At 41.4% G+C, this 14,585-nt stretch overlaps 1 protein-coding gene across 4 annotated transcripts in view; it reads left to right on the top strand.

Annotated features, from left to right (window-relative positions):
• Window positions 1–14,585, top strand: part of ULK4 (unc-51 like kinase 4) — an 837,710-nt gene that overhangs the window by 21,246 nt on the left and 801,879 nt on the right. For all 4 annotated transcript variants that reach the window (XM_040432903.1, XM_040432904.1, XM_040432901.1 and 1 more), the window contains exons 5-11: window positions 2,700–2,862; window positions 6,260–6,361; window positions 6,951–7,028; window positions 7,756–7,831; window positions 9,050–9,136; window positions 13,286–13,365; window positions 13,748–13,817. In XM_040432903.1, the coding sequence (XP_040288837.1) occupies window positions 2,700–2,862; window positions 6,260–6,361; window positions 6,951–7,028; window positions 7,756–7,831; window positions 9,050–9,136; window positions 13,286–13,365; window positions 13,748–13,817 (656 nt within the window). The remainder of the gene's footprint in view (window positions 1–2,699; window positions 2,863–6,259; window positions 6,362–6,950; window positions 7,029–7,755; window positions 7,832–9,049; window positions 9,137–13,285; window positions 13,366–13,747; window positions 13,818–14,585) is intronic.

Below are 14,585 nucleotides of genomic sequence, written 5' to 3'. Positions count from 1 at the left end.
ATAAATTTAGAGCAAAATTTATATATGGATCTCGTTTTTTTTGCAAAATTTTACAACTGAAAGTGCAAAATGTCATTTTTTTGCAAAAAAATCGTTAAATTTCGATTAATAACAAAAAATGTCAGCAGCAATGAAATACCACCAAATGAAAGCTCCATTAGTGAGAAGAAAAGGAGGTAAAATTCATTTGGGTGGTAAGTTGCATGACCGAGCAATAAACCGCTAAAGTTGTGGAGTGCCGATTTGTAAAAAAGGGCCTGGTCTTTAGTGGGGTATAAACCTGTGGTCCTTAAGTGGTTAAAGCCTATCTCTAAATATTGTTAAGAACAGCTCAGGCAAGATGGTGCCCCCCATAATCATGTTCAGGAACCCACAACCTGAAAACAGATTAGAAAAGGATATGTGTCCCTATCTGATTTTAAATGGGTTGTCCAGGCTTTTTAATATTGATGACCGATCCGCAGGATAGGCCATTAATATCAGATTGGCGGGGTCTGTCACCCGGCACCCCCGTCTCTCTTCCTGTCCGCTGCTGCTGTTCCATAGACCTACAGCAGCGAGCAGGAAGACAGAAGGGAGACGGCACATGTGCACTGCGTGCGCTGTCTCCCTGTGCAGCCAGGACCTCCGCCGATCTGACATTGAGGACCTATCCTCAGGGGAAAAAAATGGTGACATGTTTCCTTTTAAAGAAATATTCCACTATAACAAATGGTATGTTTTCTGTCAGTAGCAATGCAGTAAAGCTAGATAGTGGTCCATGATATAGTAGCATGCATGCCACAGTTGTTTTATATTTGAGGTTCACAGGGGCAGCATATTTAGGGCCCCTACAACCAGGGGCGTAACTGTAATTCATAGGGCCACATAGCAAAGTGAGATGAGCTTCTACAACTTGATGAAAGGAAACTGAAACGACAGCATGACTAGCAAAGGTTTAAGGTATAGGTAATAGTGGCATACAGTGGAGGAAATAATTATTTGACCCCTCACTGATTTTGTAAGTTTGTCCAATGACAAAGAAATGAAAAGTCTCAGAACAGTATCATTTCAATGGTAGGTTTATTGTAACAGTGGCAGATAGCACATCAAAAGGAAAATCGAAAAAATAACTTTAAATAAAAGATAGCAACTGATTTGCATTTCATTGAGTGTAATAAGTATTTGAACCCTCTAACAACAAAAGACTTAATACTTGGTGGAAAAACTCTTGTTTGCAAGCACAGAGGTCAAACGTTTCTTGTAATTGATGACCAAGTTTGCGCACATTTTAGGAGGAATGTTGGTCCACTCCTCTTTGCAGATCATCTCTAAATCCCTAAGGTTTCGAGGCTGTCTCTGTGCAACTCTGAGCTTGAGCTCCCTCCATAGGTTTTCGATTGGATTAAGGTCCGGAGACTGACTAGGCCACTCCATGACCTTAATGTGCTTCTTCTTGAGCCACTCCTTTGTTGCCTTTGCTGTATGTTTTGGGTCATTGTCGTGCTGGAACACCCATCCACGACCCATTTTCAGTTTCCTGGCAGAGGGAAGGAGGTTGTCGCTCAGGATTTCACGATACATGGCTCCGTCCATTTTCCCGTTAATGCGAATAAGTTGTCCTGTGCCCTTAGCAGAAAAACACCCCCAAAGCAAAATGTTTCCACCCCCATGCTTGACGGTGGGGACGGTGTTTTGGGGGTCATAGGCAGCATTTTTCTTCCTCCAAACACAGCGAGTTGAGTTAATGCCAAAGAGCTCTATTTTGGTCTCATCAGACCACAGCACCTTCTCCCAGTCACTCTCTGAATCATTCAGGTGTTCATTGGCAAACTTCAGACGGGCCTGCACATGTGCCTTCCTGAGCAGGGGGACCTTGCGAGCCATGCAGGATTTTAATCCATTGCGGTGTAATGTGTTTCCAATGGTTTTCTTGGTGACTGTGGTCCCTGCTAATTTGAGGTCATTAACTAACTCCTCCCGTGTAGTTCTAGGATGCTTTTTCACCTTTCTCAGAACCATTGACACCCCACGAGGTGAGATCTTGCGTGGAGCCCCAGAGCGAGGTCGATTGATGGTCATTTTGTGCTCCTTCCATTTTCGAACAATCGCACCAACAGTTGTCACCTTCTCTCCCAGCTTCTTGCTAATGGTTTTGTAGCCCATTCCAGCCTTGTGCAGGTCTACAATTTTGTCTCTGACATCCTTGGACAGCTCTTTGGTCTTTCCCATGTTGGAGAGTTTGGAGTCTGCTTGATTGATTGATTCTGTGGACAGGTGTCTTTTATACAGGTGACTAGTTAAGACAGGTGTCCTTAATGAGGGTGACTAATTGAGTAGAAGTGTCTAACCACTCTGTGGGAGCCAGAACTCTTAATGGTTGGTAGGGGTTCAAATACTTATTTCACTCAATGAAATGCAAATCAGTTGCTATCTTTTATTTAAAGTTATTTTTTCGATTTTCCTTTTGATGTGCTATCTGCCACTGTTACAATAAACCTACCATTGAAATGATACTGTTCTGAGACTTTTCATTTCTTTGTCATTGGACAAACTTACAAAATCAGTGAGGGGTCAAATAATTATTTCCTCCACTGTATATTAGAAGCCAACATACTGAAGGATTGTAATACTAGCATAATGCGTAATGGATTCTGGCTTATATTGTATTATTATAATATTTCATTTTTATTGATTTATTTTTATATATCTGTTGAAAGATACTTCTGGATGGACCTGGCACCTTGAAGCTAACAAATTTCAGCTTTTCTAAGGCTGACGGGGAAAACCTAGAAGAATTTTTTGCAATGGTCGGATCGGAGGAAAATTCAGGCGAAACCGGGGAATCTACACCACGACGAAGCCTGAGGAACCGTATTAAAGGTGAGTAAAAGAGTAATGTAATTTTTAGGTTAGGCTGGGTTCGCATCACCGTTTAGTTTTCCGTTCTTCTGATCCGTGAGAAGGATAGAAATATAAACAAGAAAGAAAAACGTATCCTGTAATTTAAGCATCCGTTGCTCAGTTATGCACATTTTGCATCCGTTTTAGCCATTTCCATCTGAGATCAATAATTTTAGATGGGAAAAAAAATAACGAATCTCAGACGCAAATGACTAAAACGGATGCAAAATGTGCATAACGGATGCATAAAATACAGGATCCATTTTTTTGTTTTGTTTTCTGTTCTTCTGACGGATCAGAAGAACAGGAAACTAAACGCTGATGTGAACCCAGCCTTATGGACAACTTTGGAGCCAATTTTTACTGATTTTTATATGTATTTTAGACTATAAAAGTTTTTGTAATGGGTTTTTAAAAATGTTGCTTTTTTTGGTTCTGAATTCTATGTATCACAGTATATAGCAAGCTGCATAATGCTGTTCAAAGTGAAATCCATCAGACAGCTAATCCAATGGCCCTCCTCCTGCAGCTAATCCTGCCCCTCTCGCTCTTCTTTTGAATGATCTTCTAAGCTGAATTATGACCAAGTCAAAGTTCATAAATTAGCTTAGAAGATTGCTCAGAGGTCAGAAGAAAGCTGGCTGATGAGCTTTTTGAGATTTATCACAGAACAGCTTTCTGCAGCTGCTGTGTACTGTAAATCTAGAAGATGCAGTGGCATGCTTACCATGTAGGCAGACCATGCAACTGCTTTGGGGCCTGGTGTGAATGGGCACTTGCCGCTGAATTCATACTTCCGTACATAAATTGGCAAAATATTCCTGCAGCCACCTCTAGAGGGAGCTCAGTTCAAAGAGATTATTTTTTTCATTTTCTTACATGTGCCATTGATTTCAGTGGTAACTGTATACATTGTATGCACTGAGCTCCCATAGTGATGACTACAGGCAGACAGTTTTGTCACGTACAGACAGGAAGCAGGCATTTACCTGAATGGCGGAGATTTATCAATGAATATGTACTTACAGATTTTCAGGCAGATTTGCCTTGGAATTGCTGTGGAAATGTGTAGCAAACCTGCAACTAGATTTTGCAGCACTCCTTTGTCTCTGGCATAAATTTATGCAGTACGTGAATCCACCCTTAGGCCTCTTTCGGCATCAGTATTTGTAAGCCAAAACCAGGAGTGGATCCAAAACACGGGAGAGGCACAAATATTTCTATGATAGCTTTTCTCTGTAGGTTCCACTTCTGGTTTTGGCTTACAAATACAGATGCAAAATACTGACCGTGAGAAACAGGCCTTAGGGTACGTTGACATGTTGGATATGCTGTGGATAATCCTTCGGGTGAAAAATCCACAGCAAAGAGATTTCAACAGATTTCATCATACACAACTTAAAAAAATAAAGTGCGTAAATCAACATGCGGTGTGGATTTTAATCCACAGCAGATGAATTCTTTATGCAGATTTTACGCCTTTGCAACGCATAGAGTGAAAACCACATCAAAATCCGTATGCAACACATGCAGACTGTGTGATGTACCCTAATAGAAAAATTGGCCTTGTTTAATTTTTCCATAGCCGTTTACATTGGTTGGTATGAGCAACAAGACAATTTTACTTTTTTTTTTTTTTTTTTGGTCACAACCTTGTTTATCAAAGCTGCCTATGCATGTAAACCGTACCAATAGTGTAGAATAGTAATAGTCAAAATTCTGGGTGAGGTCGAGATAATTTCAGGCTATTGAGGAACGGACACAATATTCCTTAGATAATAACGGATGTGAAACAGTTCTCTCAGCTTCTGCTGGAGTTTGCTGTTGTCACCACTCATTTCTGCAAATTCTTGCAACTCTGTTATAACTTTCAGGCTGATTCCGTTTTAGGGAAAGGAAGAGGAGAGTGGGGAGGAAAATGGGAAAGTGATTCAGGTCTTATTAAGGAAACGCAATGGAATGATTTATTGGAATTTATTATTTTCCTTAATCATAGACTGTCATCTTTATTTAGTACAACAAGTATATAGGACACCAGAGGTGCAGTCCAAAATTCGAGCACATGCATCACCTTTGTCTTTGATGTGAAACCAGTAGAGCAGAGCTTATGCATATGATGTGGCTTTGTCAGAAATTATTCCAATATTGATAGGAGGTTCTGGACCTTATTAATTCAGTTTATGGAGCTTCATTGTCTTTTAACCCATTAATGTGTGTCTTAGGTTACCTGTCTTCACTGGGTGACCTTGCTAAGTTGGTGGTGTGGAAATGTCATATATGGCTATAAAACTGGTGTCCAGCCATTGGTTAGATAACATCTGCAACTAGGACGGAATATATTCCATTGAGAATGTGCTGTGACTGTCATAAAGGGATATCTCCAGTTTTTTTAAGTAAGCATTAATGGCTCCTGTGGCCCCAGTTCAGTTGGTGTATGTCTACTACTGTCACAGGTTAAGGGGAAGGGAAAACACCAAATACACACCACAACGAATAGACAACAATCTAGGTCTCAAAAGCTAAGGAAGAGGGATGCTGACCTCCTAGTAATCCCTAGGCCTTTCCCTAACTCCTGCCAGTATGAGCAGATCCTGATGGTGGAAATACTCCTACATCGGATACCTAAAGCCCTGCTAAAACTGACGAGCCCTTGGATACGTAGCAGGGGATGAGACAGCTGGTTCCTTCCAGAATGAAGGAACCTGCGTCTCCCTGAGGCCTAGAAACAACACACACCAGATAATAAGAAACAGCGAAGGCAACAAGAACTTAGCTTAAAGATGTATGGAGAAGCAGAGATCCAAGACAAACCAGCACTAGCAACTCCAAGCAGAAACTATCAACTGCATGGTTAGAAGTGTGAGGCGGATCTAAATAGAGCCTCATCACTGATAACGAGCGGCACCTGAGGAGAGGTGAGATCCTGCCAAACAATAACATACAGAGAGACCTGTCAGATAGCCTCACTTGCAGCAAGTCTATCCGATCTTCTCACCCCTCTCATAGGAGGGACCGTGACAACTAGCTTCTAGATGTGGCTAGTATTTATCAGGTCTTAAAAAATGGAGCTAGCTGCTAATCATATGCTTCTGACCTTGGTGACATGCTTCTGTGATGGTTTGGTATGCCTTCACAAGGCAAGTATCATGGTATAGAAACATAGAAACATAGAATGTGTCGGCAGATAAGAACTCCAAGGTATGCCTGTTGTACTGTGGATAATAATAGTTAGACATCCACATTTCTTCCCCTATTTGAAGAAACACAATTGTAATGTTGTAATGCCCATTTAGAACATAGTGTTGACCTTAAAGGGGTTTTCTTGGCTCGCTCATCTGTATGCTGTACTGAAATTGTATGTGATATGTTATTCTAGGGTCTCCAGTTTATGCTGCGCCAGAAATAATCAAGGGAGCAGATTTCTCCATATCAAGCGATCTTTGGTCTTTAGGCTGTATCTTATATGAAATGTTCTCTGGTAAGTTGCCCCAAACAACTTTATGATCTACTATCTCTTTAACTTTTTCGCCCCTCTATAAAATGGACGTCTTAGCTGAACAGACATTTAATCAGTAGAAAAACTTGTTGCAGTTGATGCTAATGCTAGAAAGCTCGTTCATGCCAAGTTGTGCACTCCATTAGTAGAAGTCCAGCCCAGGTTACTTTATGATGGGTGGAAGCGATGTGCATCCATTTTGTTCCTTACCGCTTCCGGTGCTCTTGCTGTTTGGTTGCCTGGCTGCAGTACTGCCATCCTGTAAACTGCTGAGGCCAGTGATTGGCTGCACAGTGACCTGCGAGCACAGAACGTCACCACTGCAGCCAGGAAGATGATGTCCGGAGCCCGTGCTGGAAGTGGCAGAGGAGAAAGGGGTAAGTATGGCTTCCTTTACTTTTGTTATTTAAGAGCATTTGAACAGATGCTCGAGTTTTAATTTAACTCAGACAACTCCTTTATGTCTTAGCCAGTAATGCAAACCTGCATATCAAAGTTTTTACAATACATTACTGAAGTGTTTCTCATCTCATTCATCCTAACATTCTTATGTCCTTCATTCACCTTGCAGGGCGTCCTCCGTTTTTCTCTGAAAGCTTCTCCGAACTGGTAGAGAAAATTGTAAATGAGGATTTTAGTTCACCACGAGGTATATTATTTCAGCTAGATTTGTTGCACCCAAGCATGCTACTAGATATATCTTGCAGGCTGCTGAGATCTTTATCGATGTAGTTATTACTGACTGTAGTACGCTACTAGTAATGCTTTGTAACTTCTCAAAGACTTTGTGGAAATTTATGAACAGCGTTGCAAGTTTTTTGGCCATTTATTTATTTGCTATTTCTGCAAAAATTCACAAAAAATGCGCTAAAAACCCTCTTTGTTTACATGGTACTTGCCAAAGTTGAAAAAGTGGGCACCTTTTACTGAGGGGCATGGCCTTAAACTTTCACAAATTTGCTAGATACAGCACTATGACCAACTTACTAACTTACTGCTAGAAGTCAATCAGTGCTGAGATCCTCCTCCGCCAATTGATGGCGCCTTGATCCGTACAGCTCTCCAGTCTCTTTATGGCTGCTGTTGGCCAGGCACGTAACTAGACCTTTCCATCAGCGACCTCCATTGTGCATGGCATGGGAAACTAGCACATGTGCAGTACAGTGTTATTCAATGCGCATGGTCCTGTGAGCGGACTGAAATGTCCCATCATCATGAACTAATAAAACTCTTCTTTATTGGATCTGTCGAGGATGCTGCGATATCTTTGCTCGAAATATCTAATCTATCTCGCTTTCTAAATCTGTCCATCCAGTTTTATGTCAGAATTATTCTTCACCTGTTTCTTCATTTCTCTTCTAAATAATTCGGACCAGGACCATCATCTGCTAAGCCATCTCCAGAGTTCCAGTCATTACTTACTGGCCTGCTACAGAAGGACCCTCTAAAGCGGTAGGTATTGGTATTCTGATACTAGTATTCTTTGAACAACAAGGGTTAAAATAAAATAGTATTATTGCTGAGTTCAGATGTGGTGGATTTGTGATGCCAATTCTGCGCCACAAATCCGCAGTAATTTACAGTACAGTACATGTGGATGGGATTTTGCCGTGGAATCGGTGCAGATTTGCAGATCAAGCCTTGTAGGATTGACTTTGTTACTATTGAATTTGATGATAATACTGTATCTGATGAATAGGGAAGACCCCCCCCCCCCCCCCCCCTTGAAACGCGTTACCCTGTTCCCTTGTTTTATCTTTTTACCTAATAAATGATCTCTTCTTCAGTTTAGGGCTCAGTATCCCCCTCTTTTGTCTTTTTGTTTTTCCCCCACTATTTCCTTACTGTATTTCAAAGACAGCAAGAGGGGTCAAACTTACTTGTGTTGTTCTTAGAAAACAATATGGAAAGATGCTAGTTATTTTTCAGCTTCAGTAAAAAGTTGAGTAAATCCTGGCAGGACTCCTAAAAGAGATACTGAGAGTCCTGTTTACTCCTCCTAGATGCAGTGAGTTAAAGCCCTTACTGTATCAGTGTGTTTATAGAGAAGGCTGTCAGTCACTGTGTGTGGGCGGAGTATTTAGCAGTGGACTCCGTCTTTTCTAGGAGTCCTATGAGGTTTTACTCAGAAATCCAGCTCCATATCATATATACCTATATACCGCAGAGACCAGCTTCTCACCCTCTCAGATAAGGCAGCATACACAAAATCACTTCTCAGGTCACAGAAAATCACCTTTTCAGATCTCTGTCTCAGGTCATTTCTCAGGACACTGTCTTTTCTTGGAGTCCTGTGAGGTTTTACTCAGAAATCAAGCTCCATATCATATATACCTATATACCGCAGAGACCAGCTTCTCACCCTCTTAGATAAGGCAACATACACAAAATCACTTCTCAGGTCACACAAAATCACTTCTCAGATCTGTCTTAGGTCAGTTCTCAGGACTCTCTTTTCTAGGAGTCCTGTGAGGTTTTACTCTGCTTTTTACTCCGAAATCCAGCTCCATATTATATATACCTATATCCCGCAGAGACCAGCTTCTCACCCTCTTGGATAAGGCAGCATACACAAAATCACTTCTCGGGTTCAGTTTTAAAAATGTATCCATGAAAAAGTGCTTAATTCTTGTCCTTATCTAGTAATGCAGCTGTCTTCATGTCTTCTAGATGTACCTGGACTGAGTTATTGAGCCACTCTTTCTGGAAAGATGCATTTTCGGGTGGTGACTATGCCCCGGATATCAGCACCCTGAGGTAAGGAGCGATAGACTTTCTTTATAGCTATGTCTACGGAGATGTGTGAGGGCAAATTTTTTGCAGGACAATTACATTTTTTTGGGAAGTAAAGTGATGAAAAAACTGCAAATTGGGCATTTACATTTTTTTTTCCTGTTTCGCCATTCTTTGTATGGGATAATTTTTTTTTTTTATTATTATATTTTAATAGTACAGGCATTTTTGCATGTGGTGATGCCCATGATGTTCTTTTTTTAATTGTTTATTTTGATTTTGGGGAAAGGGAGGTGATTAGAATTTTTAATATTTTCTATTTTTCAAAACTTTTTTTTAAACTTTTTGTTAGGTCCTCAATTGGACCCCAACTTTCAATCATCAGATTGCAATTTGTATAGAATAATGGAATCTGCTCTTTTTATTCTATGCAAAAATTATGATGTCAAAGTTCAGTGTTGCCACCTGCTGGCCTGAACTGTAATATACAAGTAATGAGCCTGGCTCATTACTGTAAAAGGAATGGAAAACTAAATGGTGATGTTAACCCTGTCTTAATGGAATGTGAACATAGCCCTATTAGCCTTACTAGCTTACTTATGTACTGTACAAATGAGTTTCCAGTATCAGGATTTTAGGCTATAGGTGATACCCCTGGACAAGCTCTTTAAAGTCACTTATTCGTAACTGCTGGCTGAATGTTATATATAAGGGTATGTTCACACAGCGGATCACGCTGAAAGATGCCCGACCATTGGAAGCACTTCTCCCTCTTTAATCAGGGATGTGCTTCCGATGATCATAGCAGTGAATGGGAGAGGAACGACTACGGTAATAAGCCGATGCAGACGAGCTCCAGTCAGTGCTTGCCACGCCCGCAGAGTGAGCGGTATAATAGCGCCCAATGATTCAGCAGAGATATATCTTTTCCTCAAGCATGGCCTGTGTTGAGCTGACTGCAAACACATCGTCTACTGGCCGGGGGCCAGGATTCCAGGTTGGGATCAGTATAAGGGATTGTAGATGGAGCTAAGTTTCTTTTTGTAATTTTTTTTTTTTTTCCAAAACGGTGTCCTGAAACTGCCATAAACATCTTTAAAGTATTGCTATAAGAAAACTATTCACAGCATTCTAAGTACATGTTAACATTTCTACATGTTTGTTCCATGTTTCCTGGAATGTAGTCGAAGAACATTTTAACATTTAGTTTATTCTGCTCTGCTGAGCTCAGGAGACATTGTCCAGAGATTCCGAAAGAGTCAATTTACTGAACAAACTATTATTCTTAGTTCTGTCGCCATCTAGTGGACCTTTATGAAAAGTCCTGTGTGGCATTCCCTAGGTATTGTAAAGATGTACTTTATGCAGTGACCCTGCAGTCATTGTCAGAAGGTAACTTAAAGTGTTGTCCAGTTTCAGCCAAAAAAAAAAAAAAAAAAAAGGTAACTCTGTGGAATTGCTAACCTATTAGATCCAGCTCGGCCGCTCTGGTTCTCCCTGTTGGGCTTTGTGTAGAGGTCTGCAGTGATGGTGTCATGTCGACAACAAGTGACCATTGCAAGAGTTATCATCCTGGCAGTTGCAAGTAGGGGCCAGATATATAGCAAAGGTGGCACCTGCCACGTAAGGAGTGGGCTCAGCCCCTAAGCCCACTGCATGCTGTCTATGTGCTCCTGTGACGTACATGTTTGTCAGGGTGCGCTATGGGGTTAAACCCTCATCAACATTATGTTACATATGCCATATTGTAGTTTTCATTTTGTATATTAACCAACATACATGACCAATTACCTGGTGCGGTAATTCCCACTTATTTTATTTTTCCACTTTTTTTCTGAGACGAGTAAGCTTGATCAAGGATATTAGTGGCCAGGCAGTAATGTGCAAACCGTATTTAAGAGGAACAGGGGTAAAGCAGAGGATAACTCTTCACAAAAATAATCATGAGAAAAGGGAAGAAAGAGTTAAAAAAAAAAAAAAAAAAAAAAAAGGCAGGAGGAAAAAAAAAGCCCTCAGGGAACAAGGTAAAATAGGTCTGCTGGAGGTGCTAGATGGTAAAGCCAGCCATGGGGACCAGATTTGCCCAAATTTGTCTTGGGTATCAGATAAAATAGAAAATAATTTTTCCTCCATCATATACAGTGCGTTTGGAAAGTCTTCAGATCCGTTCACTTTTTTCAAATTTTGCTATGTTGCGGCCTTGTGCTAAAATTAAAAAAATTCCCTGATCAATCTGCACTCGGTAGCCCATAATGGGAAGACAGAATTTTAGAAATGTTTGCAAATTTATAAAAAAAACAAAACCAAAAACTAATATTCAGACACTTGAAATTTAGTTCTGGAGGCCTCCAATTTCTCTTGATCATGAGATGTTTCCACACCTTGATTGGAGTTCACCTGCGGTAAACTCACTTAATTGGACATGATTTGCAAAGACACACCTCTATCTATGTAAGGGTCACAGAAGACAATGCATATCAGAGCAAAACAAGCCATTAGGTGGAAAGAACTGCCTGTAGAGCTCGGAGACAGGATTGTGTGGAGGCACAGATCTGAAGAGGGTACAAATAATTCTGCTCCACTGAAATTTCCCAAGCGCAAAGTGGCCTCCATAATTATTATAAGGGTTTTCCAATTTTTTAACACTGATGACCTATCCTCTGAATAGGTTATATCAGTATCTGATCGGTGGGGGTCCCACACCTGGGACCCCCGCCAATCAGCTGTTTTGAGAAGTCACTGGCGCTCCTGTGAGCATCACTGCCTTCTCACAACTCGCCAAGCACAGTGCCGTACCTTGTATAGCGACTGTGCTGGGTATTGTAGCTCAGCCCCATTCCCTTCTATGGGGCTGAGCTGTGCCTAGGCCACGTGAGAGATTAACGTATCATCACTGGCCTAGGAAAAGCTCCGGTGCCTTCTCAAACAGCTGGTTGGTGGGGTTCCTGGATGTTGGACTCCCACCCATCATATTCTGGTGAACTATCTAGAGGATAGGTCATCAGTCTTAAAATGTCGGAAAACCCCTTTAAATGGAGATTTATGGAGATATGTCACAGCGGACGTGCACTCAGACTAACAGTTAAACCACCAACCAGGCTCTAGGCGAGAGGCAGGGGAAGGGTCACCTCCTAACTTATCCCTGACCTCTCTCCCTGCACTGCTCAGCCCACATGCAGACCTTTTGTGGTAGGTATGATGTGTCCTCGTGCCTGGACTGAAACACCCTAAATTCCCTGAGAATGTGAAGAGGGGAAATAGGAGCAGCCTGCTCGCACAGAACCTGGATGGGAGAGATGACACCAAACAATCAAACAAGAAACCACACTTATCTCTCTGCGCTGGAAAGACAACCTTCCTTTCTAGCTTCCAAGACCAAAGTGATTAATATAATCCGCTCAGAGCACTGGGGTGGAGTGCTATTTAAACTAATAAGCCCACCCAGTGCACCTCATGGGAGGCGGATCCAGCACGGCTCTAAAACAAAACACTAAACTCGTGCTGCTATTCTGGCCGACCTCCGCACACCATCAGGACGGGGCATGACAAGATAATTATTTGAAACACTGATTCATAGTTGAACTCTAGTGGCATTCACAGGGTGTATATAAAAGGTATGAGGGACAGAAAATTCTCAAAAAGCAGGTGGGAGGTCAGACAGGTACTATAGGCATTTTAAAAGGGTTATCCATATCTCACAGACATGATAAAAGTCTGATTCTGAGACCCCAGCTGATAACTAGAACGGGGGTCCTGAGTCCTGCGTTCCTTCATACTGCCTGACCTCATGAGTGGAGTGGCAGTCAAGCATGCGCAGTGCTACTCCATTCCAGGTCTATGGGACTAACTGATACAGCCCTCCTCGCTATGGTGGTGCAGTGATTAGGTACGTGGGACTTGAGACCCGTTCCTGTGCTCTTGGGGATCCCAGCTGTGGGGCCCCTAGTGATCAAAAATATTCTGCGGACATATCAAATCTAATGAGTCTAATTGTTGTTTGCTTCTCAGTCTTTTGTCTCGGTCCTTGTCTAGATTATTCAGCAAATCTGCCAATTTTTCGAGATTATAGGATGCTGAGTTATATTGCTTTAATTTCATTCTCTTATACTAAAATTCAGCACAATTAATATTTTAGTTTCTCTATAACAGGTGTTTCTTATTTTATCATGACAGGATAACTATGGAAGATGCTGAGAGTGACGCCACGAACAGACCTGACACTCCGGGAAATTTACTCAAGTCATTAAAGATTGGTCTGTATTGGCAACTCTGTAAATGTAGTTTGAGGACGTATGCGACCATGTACATTAGATTTTTGTTGGTCGATTCCACTGATTTTGATGGGATCGGCCAACAATGCAATGATGGTGCCTGCAGGCAAAGAGCTGCTGCCAGTAGAAACAAGGATTCAATAGGAGGGATTTTTTTCTATCTGATCTGTCTTTTTTGATTGCCCTGGATGTGACACCAGACGGGAAATGTGACAATTGTTGAACTGGAAGTTGCCATGTGTCATTTTGCCTTTTATTGCCAATTCTAGATTGTCATATTGACATACTTTTTTTTAGTATTGATTTAAGATTTTTAATAAAATTAGGTTTCATTTTGCTGTTTTTTTTCTTCTTTCCTATGTAGAAAATCCTGCACATTTAAGACCCAAAAGTGCTCTGGACGGAGAATCAAATGAGGCAATTTTCTCATTAAGGTAAATAATAATCCTGTAAAAAAATATACAAGTTACTTCTGGTCTTTTATAATAGTCATTTTACTGCTTATATTAAGAGAAAGAGCATAAAGCAGAAGCAAACTCTGCAGGATAGCTGTCCTTTCCTGGCAGACTGTTATGGCAGTGCCATACTTCCTATTTCCTTAAAGGCGTTGTACTGGATTAGAAATACATGGCTGCTTTACGTCAAAAACAGCACCACATCTGTCCATGAGTTATGTGTGTTATTGCAGCTCAATCCCATTCACTTTAGTGGAGCTGGCATGTAATGCTTGACACAACCCACCGAGTGTCAAGATTGCATAGCATGGGGACAGGTATATTCTCATATGAGCCCCAATGGCACATCAAACTATTGAACAAAATATGCAATGTTTGAGCTCCTCCCTGCACAAGACCTAGAAGGGTATAGTATGTGAGTGTATACAGGCATTAGCTGCAGTTATATGAACCTGCCTCACTTTGTCTGCCTATGTCATCTGTATGTGCTGACTCTCCAGTATAGTCCTATGAGATGTAGCTTCACACTGGTCTCCCTGCCTCCTGCATGTAATAGCTGACAGGGCAGACTGGCTGTAGCTATATCACAGGAAAACATGGAGACCTTGCAATGTGAGGGGACACCAACTGTGTGTCACTGGTCTGTCATGGCTGCCCTCTGAGTACAGTGCAGTGTGGTGAGACTCTGGCCCCTCTGTTTCTGCAAATCCAGAAATGATGGAAAATGTAGGAAGAAGAAATCAAGAT

This window comes from Bufo bufo, chromosome 5 (assembly GCF_905171765.1).
Source record: "Bufo bufo chromosome 5, aBufBuf1.1, whole genome shotgun sequence".
NCBI classification, from domain to species: Eukaryota; Metazoa; Chordata; class Amphibia; order Anura; family Bufonidae; genus Bufo; species Bufo bufo.
Note: the sequence above shows the minus strand (reverse complement) of the source record. Positions and strands in the feature narration are given on the sequence as shown.